General features: G+C 36.9%; 1 protein-coding gene across 5 annotated transcripts in view; it reads left to right on the plus strand.

Annotated features, from left to right (window-relative positions):
• Positions 1–24,940, plus strand: part of CDK8 (cyclin dependent kinase 8) — a 74,918-nt gene that overhangs the window by 44,382 nt on the left and 5,596 nt on the right. Inside the window, exons 1-9 of one of the 5 annotated variants that reach the window (XM_019286381.2) lie at positions 9,059–9,165; positions 9,979–10,036; positions 12,784–12,915; positions 14,809–14,952; positions 16,946–17,015; positions 18,043–18,115; positions 22,844–22,941; positions 24,311–24,389; positions 24,509–24,667. In XM_019286381.2, coding sequence (XP_019141926.1) covers positions 10,000–10,036; positions 12,784–12,915; positions 14,809–14,952; positions 16,946–17,015; positions 18,043–18,115; positions 22,844–22,941; positions 24,311–24,389; positions 24,509–24,667 — 792 coding nt within the window. In that variant the 5' untranslated portion in view covers positions 9,059–9,165; positions 9,979–9,999. Of the gene's footprint in view, positions 1–9,058; positions 9,166–9,978; positions 10,037–12,783; positions 12,916–14,808; positions 14,953–16,945; positions 17,016–18,042; positions 18,116–22,843; positions 22,942–24,310; positions 24,390–24,508; positions 24,668–24,940 lie in introns of those variants that run through there. The other 4 variants (XM_039565549.1, XM_039565556.1, XM_039565561.1 and 1 more) reach the window with 4 other exon arrangements.

The following is a 24,940-nucleotide window of genomic DNA, read 5'->3' on the forward strand; positions in this document are numbered from 1 at the left end:
GAAATATCTATTCCAGGTACAGGATTTTCAAATCTGTGTCTCAGACTGCTGCCTTTATTTAAAGCCCCATTTGCTTGATTGTCAAGCCCAACCCTATCTGTAATTTTTTTGTTGCCTTTCATTATCTTTGGTAGGTGTTTCCAAAAGGTCTGACTATATCAGTGTGTCTGGGGTACTCACTTATCTTTTGTCTGGTGGAACCTAAATTTAGTTTTTCTTCTTTTTAGTTCAGTATTTCTTTTCCATAAACAATTCTCAAAATAATTAATCCTGTGTAGTCTCACAACCTTCGTGTTTAAAACTGGCAGTAATACTGATGACAATTTTTTTCTCTATTAATGAATATATCTTGTTTTGAAACTAGAGTAAATACAATCTCTGTTCAAAGTTTAAAGGGAAAGTCAAGGTGAACCAATATATGTATAATAAGGGGAGCTTTGCTAATTTACCAAGCCAATAATATGACCAAACTTAGGCACAAGTACTCAGACACTGTTACTGCCTAGAGGAAGTGCAGGTAAAGTTTCTGAAACTGGCATTCTGAAATCATTGTAGACTTCTAAATGAAAGAAGTACAAGGTGCAGAAAATAAATGGAAAAAGTAAGACTGCTTATTGAAGTACCACCAGATATGTTAGGGGCAGACAAGTGCAACACAGAGGAGAATTTGTAGGCATGAAATTGCATTACATGATTATTGATGTTTTAGTGAGATATTTTTGCCTTATCTGCTGCAGAACTGTCAGACACAAGAAGCAATGGAAGCAGACTTTTTTTCCTGACATTTCTACATCATTGTAACATGGAATAATTTTAACCGGCAATCTTGGACCAGTTAACAGGCAGTGAAAACTGTTGCAAAAGGGAAACTCGGATTTTGAATCCAAAAGTAACTTGGAGGTTTTCTTTGTATGGCTACAAATGCTGTAAATGTGAACAGAACTGGTTTTGTTTCCTTTTCTCCTCATTCCCCTGGAGCCCTTCAAATAGAATGTTTCAGAACTGATCTGTATAACCATTTGCATCTTTACCTTACAGGATGTGAAACCAATTCAGGCCTTTTCTGTGCCTTTGGGAAGTTTGTCCTTGTCTGGTGGAATATACATTTAATTACAGCCCCAGAAATACATGTGTCTTCATATTGCATACTGACTTCTAAACTGGAAACAAAGTGGTACTTTAGAGTTGTAGATATGCAAAATGATAGCATGGCTTCTACAGTCTCTAGGAAAAAATAGTTTAAAAAATGCAAGTTGTGTTGCATATTTTACAATTAAAAAAAAAGCTTATGTTGGTCTTTTGATTCTGTGTGGTTGCTTAAGGATACAAAGCTTACCTGGACATGCTGGTTCTTTGCTGGTTTCCTCAAGTAACCTTTGTATCTGTTAGCATTTTTCAGGTACCTTTGGTAAAAAGATGTGGTATCAAAACAGACCATTTCTTTCAATGTCATGAAAAGCGAATGTCAAATAGAGGAGGGCATGTGTTCTGGGAGAAATGTATTGATAGTTCAGCCACGGCCAAATGCTGAAATACTTCTGTTGCCTTTTTCCAAGCTTAGAAATATTTTGACTTTTTAAAAATCCAGGTAATTTAAGTAAATCGATAACTGAAGTAGAATGGTGTAATTTAAGTAATAAATTGAGGAATATAATTTGTAGATGATTACTTATATCTATCTGCATATATCTATATATTGCACACTGGGGGATGAAAATATATCGGCTGATGGGCAGACTATTAGACTTCTTTCTTTTCTGTAGCTATAAATTCGTTCTTTTGTTACTAACTTGTTTTTTCATGTGCTGGCTTTCCAAGATGGCCAGATACCTGATTCTGGTGCTGGAAAGAGTAATGTAAGTAATCCTTCACTGTTTGAAGGCAAACTCGGTCATCTCAGTGCATTGCCCTGCAGTAGTTACACTAAACTGACTGCAGGAACTCTCATATCCATATATGTAAATACAAATAGAGGTAAGAGTTCTACAGAGGAAAGGCATGCTAAAACTTCAGATCTAATTCCTGCCATAAAGGTGATGAGCTGCACTAGTCGGGTGGAAAAAATACCAGCATACTTTGTGATTCTGACCTGAGAGAAGTATGGAGGACCAGAATCTCTTTGATCACAAATGTACCTTTAAAGTAAGTTTAGTCAAGAAAAATCCTGCAGTAGGATTTAGTAAAAACCCTAGGGTATGATTTTGGAAACACTTAAATGCAGTTTGCACTTTAGTTTGTTGGATTTTTTTACTGCTAAATACCTTGTTAGGTTGTGGAAAAGTTATCACAGTATAAAATACTGTGAAAGATAGGAGTATGGATTGTTCAAAATACAGGAAATAGCCATAATAAGTGTTTTCACTCCAGTCTGCTGTACAAAGAAAAGGCTATGTTCTGTATGAATGATCTATATTCATGATGTAGTGGAAAAGATGATAAGAAAACAGGCCTTTGAGTAATTCTTATCTGAGGAGTTATTTTAAAATAAACTTATGAATAGGACACAGTTATCCCGTGTGAAAGCTTGTTCTTTATGAACTCCTGACTTCATCTGTCTTACTCTGAGCATGAGTGACACAAAACAAGGTATTTGGGGTATAGTTTGAAATACTGTATTTGTTCTGTGCACAAAAGTGCTCTAACAGGTAAATACAAGCAAAGCCCATGCAACCACTGGAAAGTGCATAGTAGTAAATTATGTGGGCTTTTCACCTTTGGTACTTCTTCTTAATCCAGAACAGGGAGGAGTTGACAATTAATCCATACAAGTAGGGTGATATGGAAGTACTACTTAAATGAAAAATAACAGCAAAATAGGGCTTTTAAAGGAAATGGCAAGGGTTAGCACAACTGCATGCAAACCAAAGAGTACAGTAAGGCAATTTTCTGCCTTTGTGTGAAAGTTTTGGTATGTATGAGATTACAGTACTGCTGTACTGTACTGCCTGTCACCCTGCGGAAACTGCGCCAACAAAACTACTGAGCAAAAATGGTACTCGGGTTTTTATTACACATTCAAAATCCTTACTTGTGAGGCAGAACTTTGAATTTAAAAGGGAGGTGGAATTATATATGGGATAATATAGTACCTAAAAACCAGTTTCAGAGCTCTCCTCTTGCATTTGATCCTGCTCTGATGTGCCCACAGCATCCAGAGTCATCCTAACCTTTGGACAGGGTACTTGCTGCTGTAGTAAAACCCACAGGAAATCTATTTCTTCAAGACTGTTCGTTTTAATGAATTAAGTTAGTTACTATACTTTTGAATGATGTGTCAATGATATTGGACATGGTAGATTTTCCTGCTATAATAATATTTTTGCCTATGATACTCACCTTTCCTTGCTTGGAGGCTTAGTACAGAAAGTCACACCCTTCAGCTTGTCCCGACGTACATTTTTAGGGAGTGAAAGAGTTGGCCTGGAAAGTGTAGTTAATTTTTTTTATTCAGCTTGAATTCAGTTCCAGTGGAAGTGAGAAAAGTCTGTGTATTAGGCAGTGTGCAAGCCTTTAATAAGTTACATTGCCCCAAGTTGGCAGTAATTGAGAGACAGCAGTGAAAGGAAATTTTTGGAGTGTGTTCAGAGCATAAAAACATAATAGACCAACAGCTTTCATCAGGCTGAAACAGAGATAAAATATGGTTGATGGTAACTAGCAGAAGGCCCCATTGGCATAGATACAGCATCCCTCTATTTTCTATCCTATCCAAATACTTCCTGTACTTTTAAAACTTTTGGACATGTGTGCTTTGATAATTCAGGGGTTTGTTTTTGTTTGGCTGTTACTGGTAATTTTAATGGCTCCTAGTTTTAATGAGAATTTTATTTAGATGCTCAATTTATTTATTTTAAAGAGTGCTGAGATGTTCTTTATAAGAAGATAATTAGCAGGAAGTATTAAATTAAAATAGGCTTTCTTAATTTTCCAGTGCTTGTTACAATTCCTGTGTTTTCTAATCAAAAAGAATATTTTAATGTTTAGATTTAATTCTTGCGTTCTGTGGGGCCATTGTTTTCAACAGTGTTTGTCTTGGTCTTTTGATTATAATATATTTTAAAGCCCTGATCAGTTAGTAGATGCAACAAAAATTGTCTTGATTGTGAATGCACATCTTTGAATTCAAGGAAAGAAGTTAACTTCAGAAAAGTGCTGATACTATCATTTGAATAAGGTTAACTGACACTGCTATTGTGCTGGAGTACTGTTTAGCATTGAAGTAGTCAGTTTTGTTCAAAGTGGAAAGAAAATGGAATTATTTTGGAATGAAAATGCAATTATTTTTTCTAACCATAAAATGTTGCAAAAAGACAGTTCCAGTCCCTGCGAATGCAATAAGGGAGCATCCCACCTTGATAATAAGGAAATGTTTTGATGTAGGTTATGACTGCTTGAAGATCAACAAGGTTGTTAGAGATGTGCCAGAAGAAGCATTAACATTGCATCTTTTGTGAGTCATAGACCTTGACATGGCGTGTGAATTCAAGCCAAGCTGAAGGGCTAGTAGGTTTTGCTGCACAGCTTTTCTTGTTGGAGGACCTAACCTGATAAACCACATCAGGATGTTACAATTTTTACCATTATGCCACGGAAGTGCTCTTCTGAATAGGCTGCAACTTGTTAAGCCCTCGCAGTTGTCTTTCAAAACCTTTTTGTTTGTTCTTTTCTTCAGAGCAAGTGATTTCTATCTTATGTTTCATGCTTCCCAGGCATTTGCTCACATACTGTTGAAGAAGTTCAGTTATGGCTTTGTATGATTGTGGGGTTGTGTTTTTAAATCTGTTCCTATATTGTTTGATATGATACTTTGAAGTCTAAAGAAGTTGTTCACTATAAATCATAATAGAATCATTGTTGAGATCATGGTTGCAAAAGCAAAATAATTTAGGGATAAAAGCCCTTTGCTAAGTATTGTTCTTTTAAAGTTAAACTGCTGTTTTTTTAAAATTGAAAACCAGTGTTACATTCTTATAAATTATCATGGCTCATCACAGGTAGAAATGGATGGCACGGCCAGGTCTGTAATTTGGTGGCACAGACATTAATGATGCACAAATAGCAGTGGCTAGCAATCCCTGTGAATCCTCTACTGAGTAATGTTTTAGGAGCCAAACTCTTGAGTATTGGATTATCCGAATGAAAATTGGTTAGGATTATACTAAAACCTTATTAAAAGGTGCATTAAAAAGGAGGTGTAAAGGGTATGAGTCTGTTCATTATTATACATAGAAATGTTGCAAAAAGTTAATAACATCTGGAGAGGAGGTAGCATCCACATTATAATACCATAATAGGTAATCCAGAGGAGTTTAGATTACTCACTGATACCTATGTTTAAAATCAGTCTTTGAAAACTGGTGATTTCAGAAACAGACTAGGAGTAAAACATATATGGAATAATAGTTCCTGCAGACCTAGTTTGATGCTAAAAGTACTAAGTATCAAAAATTGCAGTGTCTAAGCTGTCTAAAAATGCCCAGTTTGTTCCTCACTGCTTTGGTGAGTAGAGCTTAGTGAAAGGAGGGCCCAACACCAAAATACTTTACCTGGAGCACGAGACAATGTCCTATTATTTCCAGACATCTAGTATACAAACATGAAATAAATAATCGTTTCCTGCTCCTATCAATAACTCGCTCTGAGCAGCAGGAATGACTTTTTTTGTCACATCTCATGAAGACATAGACTGGTATAATTTTCATTTTGTTTGTGGTTTTGCCTTCAAAACAGCAATTCAGATAAGTTCTGAAGTCTAGTTTCCCCTCTGTGAAAGAACACAACATTTTCCGTGTATGTTAAGAAGCCATATGTGACTGCAGTGTTCGTTCAAAGTAGTAGTCCTGCTGAAAAGATGTGAAGAATATGTGTGGCTGGTAACCTTAACATGAATCAATAGCCTTACAGAGTGAGGCAGGATACCATGCTGGGATCATACAAAGTGGAAGATGCTGTGCAAGGCATGTAAAACAATCCCTCCACTGCATTTAGCATTAGTGAAGCCTCAGCAGGAGCAGTGTGTAATTTGGAGCACTTGAGTTCAAAGAAATGGGTGGCCCAAGGCAGAACAGCTAGAGGGAATCAGCAAGAATGATCACAGATGCAGGAAAAAAAATAGCCTACTAGGAAACAGAGCAGGAGAGAGTTTTTGGGGTTTTTTTTAATCCAGGTGATAGGACTGAAGAGAGATGTTTGTCCCAGGAAGTGTAAAGTTCTTGCAGTGGTTTCTGTGCCTTCTGCTGCTGAAGAACAGAAGCGGCAATGGGACTAACCTTGTCTGTTGTGTTAGGAGGAAAGGAAAGACACTGCGATGGAGAAGAATGAAAGAGAGAAGATTGCACGGGAATTGTGCAGCCTTGATCACCAGAGACTTCAGGATCAGAGTGAACACGAGCAGTATTGTGTGAAATCAGGCAGATGGGTGAAGGTGGCTGTCTCAAGTTCTTCACAGATCTGTGAACCTCTCTGGGTTTTTACCTGCCTTGTTGGAAATTAGCCTGCTTTTTAGGATTTCTTTTTGCACTTTGCAAATAATTGTTAAATTAGAAGTGCCTAAAAATATTTCAGTGAGGATCTTTATTCTCTTTTCAACAGTAATAGTGATTAAATGCACAAGATTAGGACTTGTCCAGGAATCATAAGAAGGAGTCCTACAAAGCCAAATATAGGACAAGATAAGATTTAGTGCTGTGCCGTGGTCACAAGGTCATTCTTTCATGAGAATGAATTCTCTCCCTGCCGCTGAGGTGGATTTGGGAGGAGAAGGGTGATTTTTCTTGAAATTAGTTCTACAGAATTGCCAGACACTTTTGTTGGTCTCTGAAATACTCAGCTGTACATCACTGCGTGGTTCTTCACATTTGGTTTAGGATCATAACAGGTTTCTTATTTGCATTTGTCTGGCATGTGCAAATTATTTTAATGAATGGCAAAAGTAATTATGCCTTTATTAGTACAAAAATCAGGGACTTTAAGTTGATAATTTGTAGTTACAAAAAAATATAGCTGCCTTAAAGTAGAGTGTTTTCAGAACACAGTATAAGAACTGCTGAAAGATTTTGCTTCACTTGCTCAGCCCAAGTGATTTGAATAAGCAGTTTCAACTTCAATTTCTTCTGGATAATTAGAATTAAACTGAAAATTAACAAATTAAACTAATGCTTATCCAGATTTCTCCCTTCTGTTTCTAATGACTGCTTTTTTTTTTTTTTTTTTTTTTTTTTTTTTTTTTTTTTTTTTTTTTTTGGGGTTTTTTTTCTCCAGATAGTGGACTTGATTAAAGAATACCTAAGAATAATTCCCGACCTATGTATTGACTTTTGTTAGTGGAGTTCAGTGTTTTTCAGGGATTCTTCAAAATACATATGCTTTAGGTATACCAGTACTATCCCTATACTGATTTCCGGTAGATATCCGCCTATTGAATTTAAATTTCATTGTTTGGAAAGTTTTTTGAACTAAAAACGTTGTTCCAGTCTATGTGTACAATCATTTTAGAAATGGAAGCCTCCAGAATAAGACATCTAATTTAAATTTATTATTTTTTTGAGTTGTGATGTTGTATTTTTACACTGATGTGACTATATAAATATTTTTGTCTGTAGGAAGAATCTTCTGTTCCAAACAGAGCTGTTTCAGTGAAGGGCCTTTGACTTTAGAAAAAGGTGAACTGAGTATTCCACACCGAAGGATTTTTTTTTTTAATTTTGCGGCTTTAGAAGGCTCCTACATAGATTTCTAAATTGTCTCTATTGTTAAATGTGTTCTGTACCTTCTGAAATCTGTGTGTGAATCAAGCTGTTGATACTTACTTTGCTAACTAGTACTGTCTTATTGTGCTTTCTCGTCTCATCTCTACCTGCCTTGAACTTAGGTTAGATGATCTTTGGTGCAGGAATTGTTACCCAGTGCTGTGCTGATTAGTCATCTGGTATAAAGCAGTCTTTGTGAATAGGGCTTCTTGTCCTTACCAAAATCCAAACAGTAAAATATTTCAAGGTGAAAATATCATGAGGGTGTTAAAAGCATTTTTGTAGAATATTATCAACCTGTGAATTTGCAGGGGAAAAATGGTGCTTTATATATTATATCCATGTATTATAATATATCTGAAAAATTTTAGTGCCTGTGTAATGTATTGTTAACGCTACTGAAAACATAATAATTAGGTGTGTAGCTTGTTAACACCCCATATATATTGAAGCAGATTTTGTAAAAGATGTGGATTTGTTCTTTGAGTCACTGTGTAGCAATAGAAAGATTTCTGTGGTGAAATGATGTGGTTTTTATACCTAGCAGATTGAATTGCCATAAAGTTCAGCACTGACTCTGAATTTAAAGATGTATGTTGCTTGTTTATTTTTAGGATTTTTGTAGAAGCAATCTAAATGGAATGCTTTGAGAGCTGTGTGCCCACATACTGCATTTCTTAACGTTGAAGCAATACTTACCTGGAGCGTATGCCTTTATTAAAAAAAAAACCAAAAAAACAAAAAAAAAAACCAAAAAGGGGTGGTGGTGCTATGGGGGACAATTCTGGAAATCACAGCGCTAATACAGCACAAGTTGGATCTGTTCTTACTGCTGTTGGAAAGACAGTGGAATATATCTTAAATTTTGATAACATCCTCTATCCTTAACCTGTTTGCAGAAATGAAACACCTCAGATTCTTTTTACATATTTTGTCCATGGATTGTGGAGTTTCAGAAATCCATTTTGTAGCCTTTTGTAAACAACAGTAATTTAATTTCTCAAGGAAATCTTTTGCTGGATTAGTAATTTTTTTGTACCTTCTTTTACACAATAAGAATTACTTCTAGGTTGATACTGAATTGTGGTCTTCTGCCTCTTTGCATGTGTTTACATTAGAGCCTGATAGATCCAGAAAGGCTTGAGAATATCCTAGAATGTGTTTAAGACATCACATTAAGATATTAGGATTTACTGTGTTAACTTTTAGGTAGTCTAAACTGTTTTGCTGGGGTACTCTTTATCTTCAGATCAATTTAAACTGGAAAAGCAAAGCAAGAGCTGTAACTCAGCCTTATTATAATCTTACAGGTCACAACTGAATAGGAGTCCCTGTTTTGTCCAGGATTTACAGAATGAATGGGTATCTAAATCACTCCATTTGAGAACAAGTCTGGCATACATTATCAGCTTTAGTTGTGAGTTTCTTTACTTTTTTCCCTTAAAATAAGCACTGCAGGTTTCATTATATAAACTGTGTTAGGAATTGAGAAATCCTCTGACTACAGATGCTGAGAATGGACTATGGGAAACAGGACAGCAGAAAATAGAGGATTATGAAGTGTGTTGTCATGTTTCTAACCAGCCGAACTCTAGCTCAGTTCTTTAACTTGCCTCCATAATAAAACATACAAAGGGAAGACAGAAAAATAACATAAAGGCAATGCTTTCCAGTTTTGCAGCTGTGTGAATTGGTAAACACTTGTAAATAGGAGTAATTTAGATGAGTTTTCTCTCCAGTATCAAGTGATAATGATAATGTTTCATCTGTATCTCACTTGTGTATTTTTTATGTACAATGTGTCTGTAAATGTGCTTAATAACCCTGGGGAAAACATGGTGTAGAGCTGGCTTCCCATCCCTGTGTTGGGGGTGGTGGGCAGCAGTGGGACTGCCTCCCACTCCCACTGAAAGGATCTAGGGCAATTTGGATAGAAATCCCAGCGACTCGGTGGCTGCCAGCTCACATGTGTTGAGGACAGACACCAGGGTGTCAGTAGGGAATGTGGTGCTGGAGCACAGCCACGCCGAGAAGAAACGTGAGGAAGATGCAGTCAGGGAGAGCCTGTGTCTGGGTCCTTGCACAGCGTTACTGTGACAGAGAAACTTGTCATTTTTATCAAAACGAAGTTGGTTTAAAACTGGCAAAACAAAGCTTAACTAACTTTTCAGAGACTAATGTTTAGGTTTATCGTGGTATATGTATTGTATATTTATTTTTTTTTCCACAGAAACCTGCTAATATTTTAGTTATGGGTGAAGGTCCTGAGCGAGGAAGAGTAAAAATTGGTATGTTTATATCTTTGATAAGTCCCAGTGTAGCATTTAAGTTAGAATGTTCTGAAGGTGCAGTTGTACCACCTAAAGTAGTCACTGTAATACCAGTATGTGCCTGGGCACATTGCCTAAATGCTGTTTTCTGAGTGACTGGCTTCATCATATTAGCCCCATGTACCAGTTCTGACAATGAAATGCTGTAGCCTCATCAATAAAAAGTGGAAAATGTCATTATATTTTGCTTAAGTGGGTGTTTGTGTGGGATGGGGGATTTTGATGTGGGGTTAAAGATGACAGCTACCTAGGAGGAAAGGAGGAGAAAAATGGGATTTTAAAAGTTCCTCCATTTACCTCTAATGCCATGACATCTTGCTGCTGCTTATAAAAATCTAAATAGGGAACTACTCATTGCTACAAACCTTAAATCTTATAGGAATCAAAGATGGCATTTAGCCTACAAAATATTCTTGAAAGAATAGGCAGATCCCTTGGAGATAAACACAAGGGATCTTTAAAGTCCAGAGAACAAAGAAATCCATCCAAAACGTTGAGTGAGAGCTAGTGCTAAATGCTTAGCCTGAGGTGTACCAGATTAGAAAGAACCCAACACTTCCACACTATTGTAACATTTTCTGGTGGGAGTTACTATTTGCAGTGAGAGGATAATTTGTAGAAGTTCAATTATTTTAAACTAACTACATAAATAAAAATTAACAGTAGTCTAACAATAATAAACTGTACTAGGCTGTGCATTATCATGGCAGTGTTGTAATAGCAGACTACTAATGCACAGCCTGCTTACATTTGTTATGGTAATGCAGCCCCATTTGGAAGGGTTTTTTAAAGCTAGTTCATCTATTTCACTTCCCTCTGGCTTTCTTTTATGAGATTATTCTTCTGCATTGTTGCTCTGTTCTCTTACTGTTTTGTTTATCTGAACTATATTGTTAATCACTAGTATAATGATTCAGGGTAGGATTTTCTTGGAGCATTCGGTGCTGCTCTAGGCCTTCCCTTGCCCTTTGGAATCCAGGGAGCGATGGGCCAAGGTTGAATGCTTCTGCAGATCCTGCTCTGAAAGTTTTTAATGCCTTTCTGAGCTCTAAGGTTGACAGGGATTGAGGTCTGCATAGAAAACAGGTACAGCACGGACAACAGAAGGGAAAATTTCTTCATATTACCTTACTCTTCATGGAGGGTTGCTTCCAAAACAGAGAATGTAGATCATCCTCTGGACTCACTTTTGACAGTGGTGGTGATATTTGCTGTACACGACTACTTGCTAGTAATTGCACACAGACCACCCATTTATTTCTTAATTTATAGTTTTGAATTAATTTGAGAATAACTTAGTAAACAACTAAATTAAATCAGACTCTCTTAATGGACAGGTGAAAGATTCTGTATTGGGCCACCGGTCCTCTGAGCCATCCATTCCCAGTGGGGAAAGAGGGAGGGGAACCTTGGATTTCTAAGTGTATTATCAAAATGTAGATTTTTTTTTTCTTATTTTCTTAAGATTGCCACAGCAGTAAAAGAATGCAGAAGTTATACACATACCAAGGGCTTCCACTTTTCCAGTGTAACTAATTTTTCTAAAAAATACATAACTGGTATTTAACTTAAAATAATTTTTATAGGCTTTCTGTGTAATTTTGGGTCATAAATTCACTTTCTGCCAACAATTTTCCTTACTATTCATAGTTATTAGTGACTTGATCAATTTTGAGTAACTGATACTTTAATGTAGAAAACTGTAAAATGTTTCTCTTTTTAAATGCATTAAAGCAGTCATAAATAGGAATGCATATGAAAAAATAATTAAGGATTGTGTAGTCAAGTTAGAGACCCATATTTACACTGCAGTTTTCCCTCAGTGAGCTATAGCATGTAGGTCCTTTTCACTCAGGGTGGCTATTCATCTCATTTCATTCAAGTCTTTCTCAGCATGTGAATATCCCTAGATGATAGGGTCGCTGTCTTGGGATTTGGGGGTTGCTGGGTCAGAAAAGCAATTTGGGGGGAGAAGCTGCATATTTTAGTCTCTGCCCATTTTTTTCTGTATGACTTATATTTAGTAGTTCAGACAACTTTCTAGGCAGTTGTATACTACCAATTCTAAAAAGCAGTTTTTAATTCTATAATGCCCACAACCAAAACTTTAAAATCTTAGCCTGAATGGTATTTAGTACTGGTATATTGATACTGGAAATGCACCTTGATAGAAAATCAGCAGGGAGGCAGATGCTGTAGGCTTAGTTGCTGTTTTTTGTGTGAAGGAACTCTTGCTACAGCTAACTTCATGAGGAGGGAGCTTTTGTCATGTGCACGTATGTATTATAAATCATTCTAACCTTTGCAGACTCTGCATTTTGCTCACTAAAAATTGCTGCTTTGTGAAAAAACATCCTGTGATAATGGGAGTATTTTACCAGAGAACATCAGGTAAAATGAGTCAGGATTTACCAGTGTCCTGAGGAGTTGATGCACTTCTTCAGAACAATGGTTAATTCTTTGTTGGAAATGACTCATGTTAGCAATGATTTATAATGATATACTTCATAGGTGATGCCATCCAGTAACTTCTACAGAAAGGAAATCTGCTCAGAGAGTTCATATCTGCTACAGTCCGCCTTTGCATTTTACTTAGGATTGATGATAGTGCTAACAAGTAAACTCAATCAGTTTGTTCAAAAAAAAAAAAAAGAAAATTGTTAGTTTCCCTCAAATTTTAAAGCATCTCTCTTTGAATTTTGCAGCTGACATGGGCTTTGCCCGATTATTTAATTCACCTCTGAAGCCTTTAGCAGACTTGGATCCAGTAGTTGTAACCTTCTGGTATCGAGCTCCAGAGTTGCTTCTTGGAGCAAGGCATTATACCAAAGCTATTGGTAAGTAAATTGGACAAAAATGTACTATTTTGTTCTTTATGTAACTGTACCCAAATATTAAAGCTTTGATAAATTTTTCAGAGGACAGTAGCTGAGTTAAAGGTACATTACTTGTTTCTTGAAGAAACATACATCTTTGAAAATTGTTTAGTTTACTGTGGTCTCAGGCTATATATAGAAATGAAATCTATTACTGGGTTTTGGCTCCAAATGCCCTGCATGCAGTCTTAGTTTGTGGCTTTCACACAAGGCTTTCATAAATGCTGTTAGAGGCAATAAAAAATATGGAAGCAGCTTTGAACTGCTAGTAGAATTCATATTAGGATGACTGTGAGGCACAGTGCATTAATTTTATTGCAGAGGTTATTACCTAGTGTAATAAATACATGAAATAAGGAATGTACAGAGTGGAGAATATAGTGGCTGCACTGAAGCTAAGCTGTAAAAGTAAGCTGCATTTTAGCCTCTCTGTGTCTTTTTCAAAGACAGATGACAGATGGCCAGAGCTGTTGTGGGCTGTAGAACAGGGGGAACAGCGCAGCAGTGAACTGGAGGGAGATTCATCTTTACTGGATTGATCAGCTTTGCTATGGAAGGGACAGAGACTGTAGGGAAAAGGACTGGGAGGTTTTTCTCTTGCTGGCTGGTTTAAAAGATGTCTTAGAGGCTGGAAACCAATTTTGGGAGGAAATAACTTCCCCAGCAGCTACTCCACTTGCTTTGCACAGACAGAGAGGTTGTAGGTCAGCATACTGTATTGTTGTTTCTGTAACCTGAAAGGCTTCCTCAGAACTCAATCTTTCTGTTTTCTTGGTTTGTTTTTTTTTTTTAAGATCATATCAGTGTTTCTGTCAGCAGTTCTCATGTTTATGCCTTAAATGTATTCTTGTTTACTTTTCTGTTAATACTGTGTTTCTTTTGTAGATCAGATACATTTTTTATATGTTCCTTTAAACTGCTTAATTTTTTGTATTTGCATCTTCCCTCACTTTACTGGCATTTCTTCTGATTGCAGTGTGTGAAACTGCATGGGCAGTCATTGCCTTTCATACATAATTTTTTCAGTGCAGATAAAAAAATGACTGTGTAAAAACACTGAGTAGTGGGGTTATGCTGTCTGCATTATTTGCTTTTGTCCTTGTTTATGACCTTGTTCATTCAAGGCTCAATCTAGCATTACTTTGAGTTAAAAATTGCATTTGTATATACTAGAAAAAAATTGAGAAAACAGCTGGGAAAATTCAGGCTATCTGATTATAAGATAGGAAAGCAACAGTTAAAAGAAAGGTGGTGGGGTTTTGGTTTTTTTTTTTTTTCAATAAATGTTATGAAAAAGTTGTGAGGTATGTGGGCTTCAAGCAATTTGCTTGTTCCTCTCTTTTAGGGTATTATAGATAGCATTTGGTTTATTCCAATACCACTACTTTTCAATTTGTATTTTTTGGGGTCATTTAATACTACTTAAACTTGGCTGATCAGCAGTTGCACATTTCTTTGTCAGGACAGTGTGGCAGCAAATGAGCAAGATGCTGGTTGGCTTTTCTTTGTGTTTTGTGCGTTGACAGTCACCCCAATAGTTTTCTTCACTTTTTTTCTTAACCAAATAACTTTTTTACAATGTTAAATGGTAGCTACACTTAAAAACCCCACAAAAACTTGTATGATACTGTCTCAGCTCCTGTGTAGTTACTGAATTGGGTACCTCAATCCATAGCTAATAGAAAAAGTTGACAAGTACTGCACTTCTACAATAGAAACTTGAAGTTTTCAATGCAGGGACCTTATCTCTTGATAAGCTAAACACTGACATTCTACCTCATCCAGATGCTTTTGGAAAGATTCATTTGTTGTTTTGTTTTGTTTTTTTTTATTTCTGTTCTCCTTTTTTTAAAGATATTTGGGCCATAGGGTGTATATTTGCAGAGCTGCTAACATCAGAGCCAATATTCCATTGTCGACAAGAAGATATCAAAACTAGTAATCCTTATCACCATGACCAGCTGGACAGAATATTCAATGTAATGGGATTTCCTGCAGGTACATTCTGTATTTTTTATCACCGCTGTTCAAAGAAAGATATCTGTATTGCTTTCTTTGCATATGAAGGTAGCAGCTGATCAAAGCAACAAAGCTGTTCAAACACAATCTTTATTTCATGAGTTACAAATCTAGAATCTAGTGGTCAAATTAGATATTTGCCCTTTTATTAATGATAGGGTTATCTTTGTGTATATGTGTACCAATGCTTTATTATTTTAAAAGATTGTATTTAATGGTGGATGATTAAAAATGAGAAGGACTATTTCAGCATTTCATCAGTACTGATTATTGATTTGGAAGGCGACTGATGATTTATGAAACCAAGCAAAACTATATACTTTTAGTGAATATTATGCATTTGTTTAACTCATGCTAAATTAAACACAGCATTTGGAAGTAATAGAGGGTATTGAATTTTTTTCCCCCCTGGTGGAAGGCTGGTGGTATAGAGAAAATTTCTTTATTCTAAACCGGAAGAAAGAACTGCTTGCATGAACCAAAACAAATTACCGTGTGGACATCACCTGCTGCATTTTCCCTTCAGTGTTGATCATATCTTGTTTTTCTGCAAGCTGCCTTGCTTCAGTTAATACTTTGTCTTCTAGTGTTCACATGATCGCAGGAGTCGGAGTCAAAGGGGCCTTATTTTTACTTTTTATTTATCTTTCTCCTCACTGCTTGTGTTCCTGCTGTTGTCCATTCACTGTTAATTATGTTTTCCTTTATTGTTTTTCTGGACTTGCCTCTTCCTTTCACACTAATTTTGTGGTCTGTATGTTTGTGTGGTTCTAGAATTCTGTTATTAAACATGCTCTTATTTTTGCCTTTGACTGTTTTTTGTGTGTATGTACTTCATCGCTTCTGTACTGTTGTATGAGATTCACGGAAATGTTGCCTTTGCATATTGTGTCCTTAGTTTTGCTTCTTTAAGCAGTACTGTCCTCATCTGCTTTTGAACTAGAATTTTACCCTTTTATGCTGTTCTTACTTCATTTGGGTTTTACATTGGTTTTTTACAGCTTACATAAAAAGATCATAGTCTTATTTTGGTTTTCTGATTGGTTTAATGAATCCTTTCTGATGGTCTGCATTTGACCTTTGGAGATCTTAGGTTCTTACCAAGGAATACTTTTCATTCAATTAGAGCGATATTTTTTGCATTTTAATTGACACTTGCCATATCTGAAACAGTTTCACATGTCTCTGGGATAGGAAAGAGGAGAATATTTTGCTTAACTAAGTAACAATTAAATAATTATCTCTGATTTATTTCTTTGTTTATTTAATGCTTTTAAACTCAGTGTTCTGCAGTTGTGATCAGACTTAGTAAAGATTTGAATTGAACCAAATTACTTGCCCACAGAGCCTTTTCAAGAGTTAGAGCTTAAGACATTCGAGGCTAGGTGCTGGGAGTGAGATTTTTGTTTTATTTTTAAATCCATTTCAGCCTTGGTCTACATTGAGATGAATTATTCTTTAATTTGATCATGCAGACTTTACTTTTTCTTAACTTTTTGTTGGCTAGCAGTATTTCTCACTTTGCAGAAGTATCTGTGGGCATTTTTCTGTAACTAAAAGTGCTGTGAGCACAGAGAATCCCTTAGGAGGAAACAGGGTTTGCTGGAGTCTTGTGTACTCCTGTCCTGAGATCACAGCTGTGTCTAAATAAATTAAATAACGGTCCTTATGGGTTCAGGCACAAGGCCTGATGTGTTTTTCTTCGGCGTTGTTTAGTGGGCACTGTAGCTAGAATCTGTTTTTTCAAGTTCTTGAGTTAATCAGCACACAGCTGGAACCTCTGAGGTGTTGGTATGATTTATTGTGAGGAGGTGATGAAGGAATAGGAACCAAAGAGTACAAAGACCTAAGTAACTGCAAGGTTGGAGAAGCAGAATTAAAAAAGAATAAAAATCAAGGCTGTGGAGATACTTGGAAATGCTTTGTTTTACTCAGAGAGAAAGGGAAAAAAATAATTAATACTGCTTTGCAGATAAAGACTGGGAAGACATAAAAAAGATGCCTGAACATTCAACCTTAATGAAAGATTTCCGGAGAAACACGTAAGTCTCAGATGAGCTTGCTTAAGCAAGCATATTTTATATCTCTTTCCTACTCTTAAGTTTTTTGTAGTTCAGATTGTTTTTTATGTAGATGCCAAACAAGGACCAGGAAATCGTTATGACTTAAGATTGTGCAAAATGAAAAACAAAGTTGTTTCCGTGTGGTGAACTTGGCCTGTTGAGGTGATGTGGCTCAGAAGAGTAGCCAGAGAGCCTGTAAAGGGTAAGGTAGCAGGTGTGAAACAGGTGATGCCAGTGAGACCCCACGCAGCTCTGAAGTTTGCAAAGCACAGTGTGTTAAAGCACAGCTGTTCCCAAACCTGTGGTACTGGCAGTGATATTCTGTAATAGCTGCATGAAAGGGGTCTGGTAACCTTACACCATTTCCAGCAAACAGTGGGTATAATTGTCAGGTTTGGTGTCTAGGGTAGCTTATGACGACTAAAGAAGAAAATACCCTTCAGCTTTGCTGTCACATTTCCACAGGCTAATACGTGCACTTAAAATGCCACCCTGTTGCGTGATTTCTGTGCTGTACAGTTACATACCTTTCTTGCACCTGCCATGCTATTGTAACCATTCAGAAACCTTTTTTTTTTTAAGTTTCTCTTCCAAAAAAGTAAATTCATGAATGCTTTTGTAGCAAACTGGAGGTTGCAGGAGAGTGTTCAGATGGGCTCAGTATTTATCTCTACTGTCATGAGAAATATACAGAATCAAACAGTGTAATAGTAAAATTGCTAACAGGCAGTTCAGATCCAGTTGATAGTTTACTGTCTGCATGTGGGTTAAAAGTGTGCTTTTTGTGTGAATGTGATGTGCTTTTATAAGGATATGAGGGAAACATGCCTTTCTGCAGTTCTGATTTTCAAGCAGTCTCTGGTGTTGGTAGTTGTAGTTTTTCCCTTCTTACTGGATTTGCAGGGAGACTAAGCTGTTCTTATTAATATGTTTTGTGGCTACTAAGGAAGTTTTACAGTATCAATGATTTGCATATTAGAAATAAAATTTTTGTTTCCTTTTCTAGGTATACCAACTGCAGCCTTATCAAATATATGGAAAAACATAAAGTTAAACCAGATAGTAAGGCATTCCACTTGGTAAGTTTGTGCATACATAAAAAATCGAATCCCTTGTATAAGTTACGGATGTTTGAAGTAAGAGTTGAGCTGATGTCAAGTCCACTGTAACTAACTTTACTTCATAAATAAAGTTAGGAATAACTGAACTCCGCAATCGGAAAATTGCAAAAATCACTTTACCTTCTCACATTGATGAAATGATTCTGAGTGTCATTCACTGGATTAGGTTCAGTATCAAGTAATTGTGAAGTTTTTGTGTTTAGGTCATGTTAGCCTGTAGTTATATTTGCAGTTTTGCTGCAACCCGTAGCTATTTTGCTGCTTTGCATACTTTCAATAGCTTATTTTTTTACTTTTAAAAAATTCCTATATGCCTGATTTTTTTTTTTTTTTTTTTTTTAATATTCATTTTTAAGCTTTTGAAGAGACCTTAGAGCAGACTTTCAATATGTAAAGGGAGCATTCGTAGAAACTTGTTGCAAGGACAAGCAGTGATAAGACATGGGGTAATGGATTTGAGCTGAAAGGAGGTAGAGTTGGATTGTATATTAGGAAGAAATTATTGACTGTGAGGATAGTGACGCACTTGGGACAGGTTGCACAGAGAAGTTCTGGATGCCCCATCCCTGGAAGAGTTTAAAGACCAGGTTGGATGGGACTTGGACCAGCCGGGAAGGTGCTCCTGCCCACTGCAGGGGTGTTGGAACAAGATGGTCATTAAGGTACCTTCCAACCCAAACCATGCTATGATACGATACAAGTTTGCATCTTACAGACTTAAAAAGAAAATTGACTTAAGACTTGGACATGTAGTTTGGAAAATTTTAAAAGTCTTCCTAGTTCACTAATCCTTTGTAGCTTTCTTATGAATACTTCGTAGAACCCTTACAACAATTTTTTTCTCTCTAGAATGTGTAACATTTTTTATGAAGACTCCAGTAAAAATTATGCACTAGTTCAGCCCTGGAAGTGCTTGTCTTTTGTTGTTTCAGAAATTACAGTACTGAGCCTTTTTGTCCGTGTTTTAAAGAACATTTAAGTTGCTACAAGACAGCCTATATATGTATTTATGTATGAAGAAGAAAGAATTTAAGGGTGTCTAGTCTTTCTGAATGTTCATCCTCCTTATCCTGATGTTTCCTACTCAGATTAAATGTTTTCAGGCTCGAATGATAAAGTAAATAGATTATTTGGGAGGTCGATGGGAGTGAGGGAGGAAAAGGAGAAGATTTTTCTTCTTGGAGGTGAGAAGAACAAATTGGAAATAAGGGAGAAGATGGTGGAGAGGCCTGGGTGTCTGAGGGCCACGTGGCTTTTGCTCAAGTCTTCGGAAGCTGTACCTTCCCAGATGATCAGACACAAGGGGTTTTTAAGCTGCTCTCTCTTTTCTATTCCATACTCTTCCCTCCATATAAATTCTGGAATTTATCCTTCAGTCAGACCAGATCTGATGCAGTATTTTTCTTGTGGCATACTGCTTGAGGATGGGGGTTTTCAAGCAGATAAGTTATACTTCAGCCAGTCTAAAATAGAGCATATATTTAAGGTTCGGATTAAACCCCAAAGTACAACCAGCTGAATCAGGTAATGATTGCAGCTGTACTGTTCGGCGTCATTTACTGTGAAGTGTCTCTGCTCTCTGAAGTTAAAAGTTGGTGAAATTAACTAGAGATGTTTACATAAGCAAGGAGACCAATCCTCTCTGAGGGAGGCCCATAGTAAGACTTTCCCTGAATGAACTAGCTTCTCATACAAGCTGTGTATGCTCTGTCCAAACCAATCTGAAATTTCTCATGTGTTCTCTGTCTTGCAAGATTAGAAATTGTTTTCAATGGAGCAACAAAACTAGACATAAGATAGTCAGATGAAAATAGTTTGAAACACTTACTGCAGCATTTTCTCTTCTCTCTGTAGCACAAGGGGATTGTAACTGTGTGAACGTGTTCAGCATGTTTGTACCAAAAAGCAGTGGTTGCACTAAAATGCAGAGTCAAGGAATGCTGTCCTTTACCAGACCACTGGCACACTTCCATCCTTGGTTACATCTGTTAGTGCTGAACAACAGGATCAGAAGGGGAGTGTGGATGTGGACCCCAGACTGAACATATTCCTCAACTGGTACTTCACCCACCTTCACTCAACACAGCTGATGGCAAGAGAGGGAGCTTTGTGCAATTTGGATGGTGTCAGTCAGTGTCAAGGGAGCTAAAAAGCAGTCAGGGTATTCAGTAGTGTGGATGTAGCTGTGTTCTTTTGTACCTCCCATAGATCTGGATGTGAGAGAAGTACTGTGAAGTTCATTAGCTGTAATAGAATTTTCTCAGTTTTCTGCTCACTGCTGTCTGTCAGAACAGTTCACTGGATCCTATTTAAAAAACCTGAGCTTCCCAGAAGAACATCTTAAAATACTGTTCATGAGCTGCCAAAATTTGAATGTGCCTTAGGTTTCTGCTCTTGTTGTTTGCGGCTAAACTCAACTGCAGATGAATGCCTTGGGCCTCTACAGCAAAGTCTGAACAAGTTCAGTGAATTTCTTGGTTACCAGTTCTTCCAGAGGTGTTCCAAGATCTTACCCTTTCACAACTATTAAGATACAAGTATCTTTTCCTCTTACTCTCTGCATCAGAACAGATTAAAACGCTGTTTATAATCTACTGTCTTAAAATATATAAATCAGAGATTGTTGTCAGTGACAAAAATAAAATGCTTTGATTTCCCAACTTGAATGAACCAGGTTTTTTTCTCCTCTTTACAGACATTCATGTACATGGTCCCTTTTCACATGCAGTACTGATGTGTTAAGAAAACTTTGGCTCCTTCCTGCTTTTGCAGCTTACTATTTTCCCACTTCCACATTCTTGATTTTTTTTCGTACTTACTTACACCCTAGAGAATGGAAAACAGCTGCTGTTTCTGGTTAATTTAGTGATTCTTGATCTTCCACGTGGTTAGTTCGGTCCATATGAACTGTAGTGATTGTCCCATTCATTGATGATGTTTGAAGTTTACTGCATTTTTATTGTGTCATTTAGCCAGGTGATCTTTACATCAAGCAGTTTTTAAAATAGAAAATATTTGTAATAATAAGAGGAAGGTTCACTTCTGTGTGGCACCTGTACAAGGGGGCAGAACCAAAGTTTTGATCCCCTGGGTGGATAATGGTTGCACAATTATTTGTGATTTCTTTTTTGTGTGGCTGATAAGGACCAAGTCTTGTCAGCATGTGATGGACAGCTCTAGAATCCAGGCACCAGAAATTATGCTAGAATCTTGCAGTGCTTTTTATTTGTGTTTTTCAGTGTGTTGGCAGTTCTTTGTCATGTTTTGCCTTTTCTGGCTCATTCAGCGTGCTATTCTATAAAAACTTCACATAGACTCAAAGAGCTGAAATAACTTACTGTGAGTCCTTGTGGATGATTTGAAAAACAAAACTGTACTGATGGTGGTAATCATAGTTACCACGTTCTTAACCATGCCGTCAAAATAGAAGGCTGAGGGGGGAAATGTACTTTCTTAACTTCAGCTTTTGAAGTGTGGAGATTTGCACTGTGGTTATGAATGCTCACTTAATAGCTAGTGAAAGGAGATGACCAGTTCAGACTTAGATCATGACACTGGATCTTTTTAAAAAGGTGAATGTATGAATCCTGTAAAAAGTATGAACAGGAAATTTAAATTAATATTATTTACATATGTAGTTTCTTGTTAGATCCACAATTTTAAAAAACCCCACTACAGGTTGAAAGTGAAGCATTTCTTTTAAAGACCATTGTCTCTGACAGTATGTCATGGTGTAGTTTTGCCTTGGGCACTGTGTTGTATTGGTGAAACATGAAAACTCACAGGTTATCTCATGTTGCTTGTCCAGCACAGCTGCATTCCACACAGCTGCTGGAGAGAAGTATATGCATGTACACCAGACTTTTTGAATGAGAAACACATAGTTTAAGAATGCATCACTGCAGCTCAGCACTAGAGCTAAATAAAATCCTTGTGGTCTGCTGTTCCTAGTTCACAAGACCCCACCTGGGATGCTGTGTCCAGAGGAGGGCCATAAAGGTGCTTAGAGGTCTGGAGCACCGCTGCTCTAAAGACAGGCTGAGAGAGCAGGGTTTGTTCAGCCTGGAGAAGAGAAGGCTCCCAGGAGACCTTAGAGCACCTTTCAGTACTTGGAAGGGGGTCTCCAGGAAAGCTGGAGAGGAGCATTTTTTTGATAGAACAAGAGAGAATGGCTTTATTAATCGAAGAAGGTAGATTTAGATTGGATATTAGGAAGAAATTCTTTATTCAGAGAGTGGTGAGGCACTGGAACAGCTTACACAAAGTTCTGGATGCCCCTTCATTGGAAATGTTCAAGGTCAGGCTGGACAGGGCTTTGAGTAACCTGGTCTAGTTAAAGGTGTCCCTGCCCATGGCAGGTGGTTGGGCTGACTGACCTTGAAAAGGCCCTTCCAGCCCAAATTATTTCCTGAGTAAAGTTGCTAGTACATTGTGGAAACTTTCCGAATGTTTTGATACAACACTTGTGACTGGAACTGAGTGTCCTGAGCTTTGCAAGTGAAAATAGGTGTTCTTTGATAGGAAATGAAGTTGCTATTTTAACAGGGAAGAAGAGTGTGGTTATGCCATTTATGGTTAGGCTTTTGAGTTCAGACACATTTGTATCGTCTTGTCTTCCAGGAATACAGTGAAGTTTCTATAAATGATTTTGGTAATGTAAAGGTTTTTACCTTCTTTTTTTTTCAGCTTCAGAAATTGCTCACTATGGATCCAATAAAGAGAATTACCTCAGAACAGGCTATGCAGGATCCTTACTTCTTGGAAGATCCTCTTCCCACATCTGAGTAAGTGGTCAGTTTATTAACCTATCGGTGCATTCAGAGACGCTTTAGAACTGTGCTTTCTCTCTGCCCTAAGTATGTTTGTGAATATTGAGCTAAATACTGTCTAACAACCGAAGAAAGCTATAACCAGTAAAATGCCATTCGTGGTTTTTAAAATTAAGTAGTATTTTTATTAATTCTCTTGCTTTATGGAACTTTGATCCTATTAGTTGCAGCACTAATCTTGTTACTCACTGACAGGTTGATTATGCATGCTACAGATCTTGGTAGACGACTGCTAAGTGCCCGCAGGTCCACTTCTCTGCTCCAGAATGCCAGATGACAGTCTCTAATTAGTTTACATTTTTGTCTTAGCCTTTGTTGTAAATTCAGTGGGTGGGGAAAGTCAACTCTGTGTCTCTGTGCTGTCATCCTTAACAACTTAAATCCATTTTCTGTAGACACTCCTCTTTTTTGTTTGCACAGGCAGATTTACAAAAGGGAGAAAATGTATGGACAATGAATGATTTCATTAAAAATTAAGCCCCTCTTCCAAAAGACTAGGCCAAGAGCATGACTGTACACCCTTTTAGGAAAGCTATTAGTACATCCTGTGTGTGATTTTCTACCCTTCTGTAGGGAAGAATTTATAAAATATGTATACTTATAAGGAATTAATTAAAAATGAAATTATTTCACTAAAACCCACGGAATTATTTATAGCATCTCCTGACCTGTCTCTGTGATTTAAAGTCAGGTGAATGATTGTTGCAGAAACTGCTTTTAGAATGGTGTTTGGCTTTTTTCCTCAAGTTTAGGTTGACATTTTAATGTGAATACACAATGAGTATTGCTAACCGGTGTACAGAGACTTTATTACAAATACATTCTACTGATGAAGGGCAGGTAAATATTAGCTTTCACTAGCAGTAGTGAATCCATGTAGACCGTGAGATATGAATTGACAGGTGAAATTTCTAGTTACTTTTAAATTTTTCTTCCAGGTGGTTTTATTAATAGTCAGTGAAGTTTCCAGGAATACTTTTAGTTAATCCTGAGATTGTGAATTACACAATAGCTGTAGTGAGATAGCTCTTTGTGCCCTTGCAGATACCTAGCAGGTGATGTACCTTTCTAACCAACAAAAAATTTATTTTTTTTATAAGCTTAAGTTAGTGTATAAGAGTCAACTGAACATTAAAATTGAATGTGAGTATGTTTTTACTAAGCTTAGAATATGGTGATAGTCAGACAGGGAAAGCTTCTCCATTAGTTACAGGTATTAAGTGATGGCTCAGGCAACTTGAAACTAGCATGGGTGAAGTGGGAATCTTACAGGTCTAACCCTTCTGTTCTAATACGGTGATAAATAGACTTTTTTGGGGGACAGTGTTTTTGCAGGTTGTCAAATCCCTTACCCAAAACGAGAATTTTTAACAGAAGAAGAACCAGATGATAAAGGAGACAAAGTAAGTACTAGAAGAACAGTATCATCATGTTTCACTGGCTTTTACACTATTTCCTGATTTCATGTTCTATCATGTACTGCTTTTGAGTTGAAATTTTTCTTTGTGTTTAAACAATTGAGAAGAACCAGCAGCAGCAGCAGGGCAATAACCATACTAATGGAACTGGTCATCCAGGGAACCAAGACAACAGTCACACACAGGGACCCCCACTGAAAAAAGTGAGAGTTGTTCCTCCTACCACTACCTCAGGTGGACTTATTATGACCTCAGACTATCAGGTATTTTGTTTTATTCACATATTGTGTATTTGTTTTTCATGTTTAGAGCACTGTTTCTTCAAACTAAAAAAGTAATTTTGTAAATGTCACTGTATTAACAGTTACTTTTTGGCATCTTTTGAATTTTCTTTCAGATTCATTTAGTTGATGGTTTGTTGATATCCTGATGCTCTTTAGGTTAGCAGTAAGGAAATTAAGATGAGACATTATTAGAGTTACTAATTATTACCTTCATATTAGGGAATGCTAATGGTTATTAGGAGCCTGTCATGC

The sequence above is a fragment of the Corvus cornix genome, chromosome 1, assembly GCF_000738735.6.
Source record: "Corvus cornix cornix isolate S_Up_H32 chromosome 1, ASM73873v5, whole genome shotgun sequence".
NCBI lineage: Eukaryota > Metazoa > Chordata > Aves > Passeriformes > Corvidae > Corvus > Corvus cornix.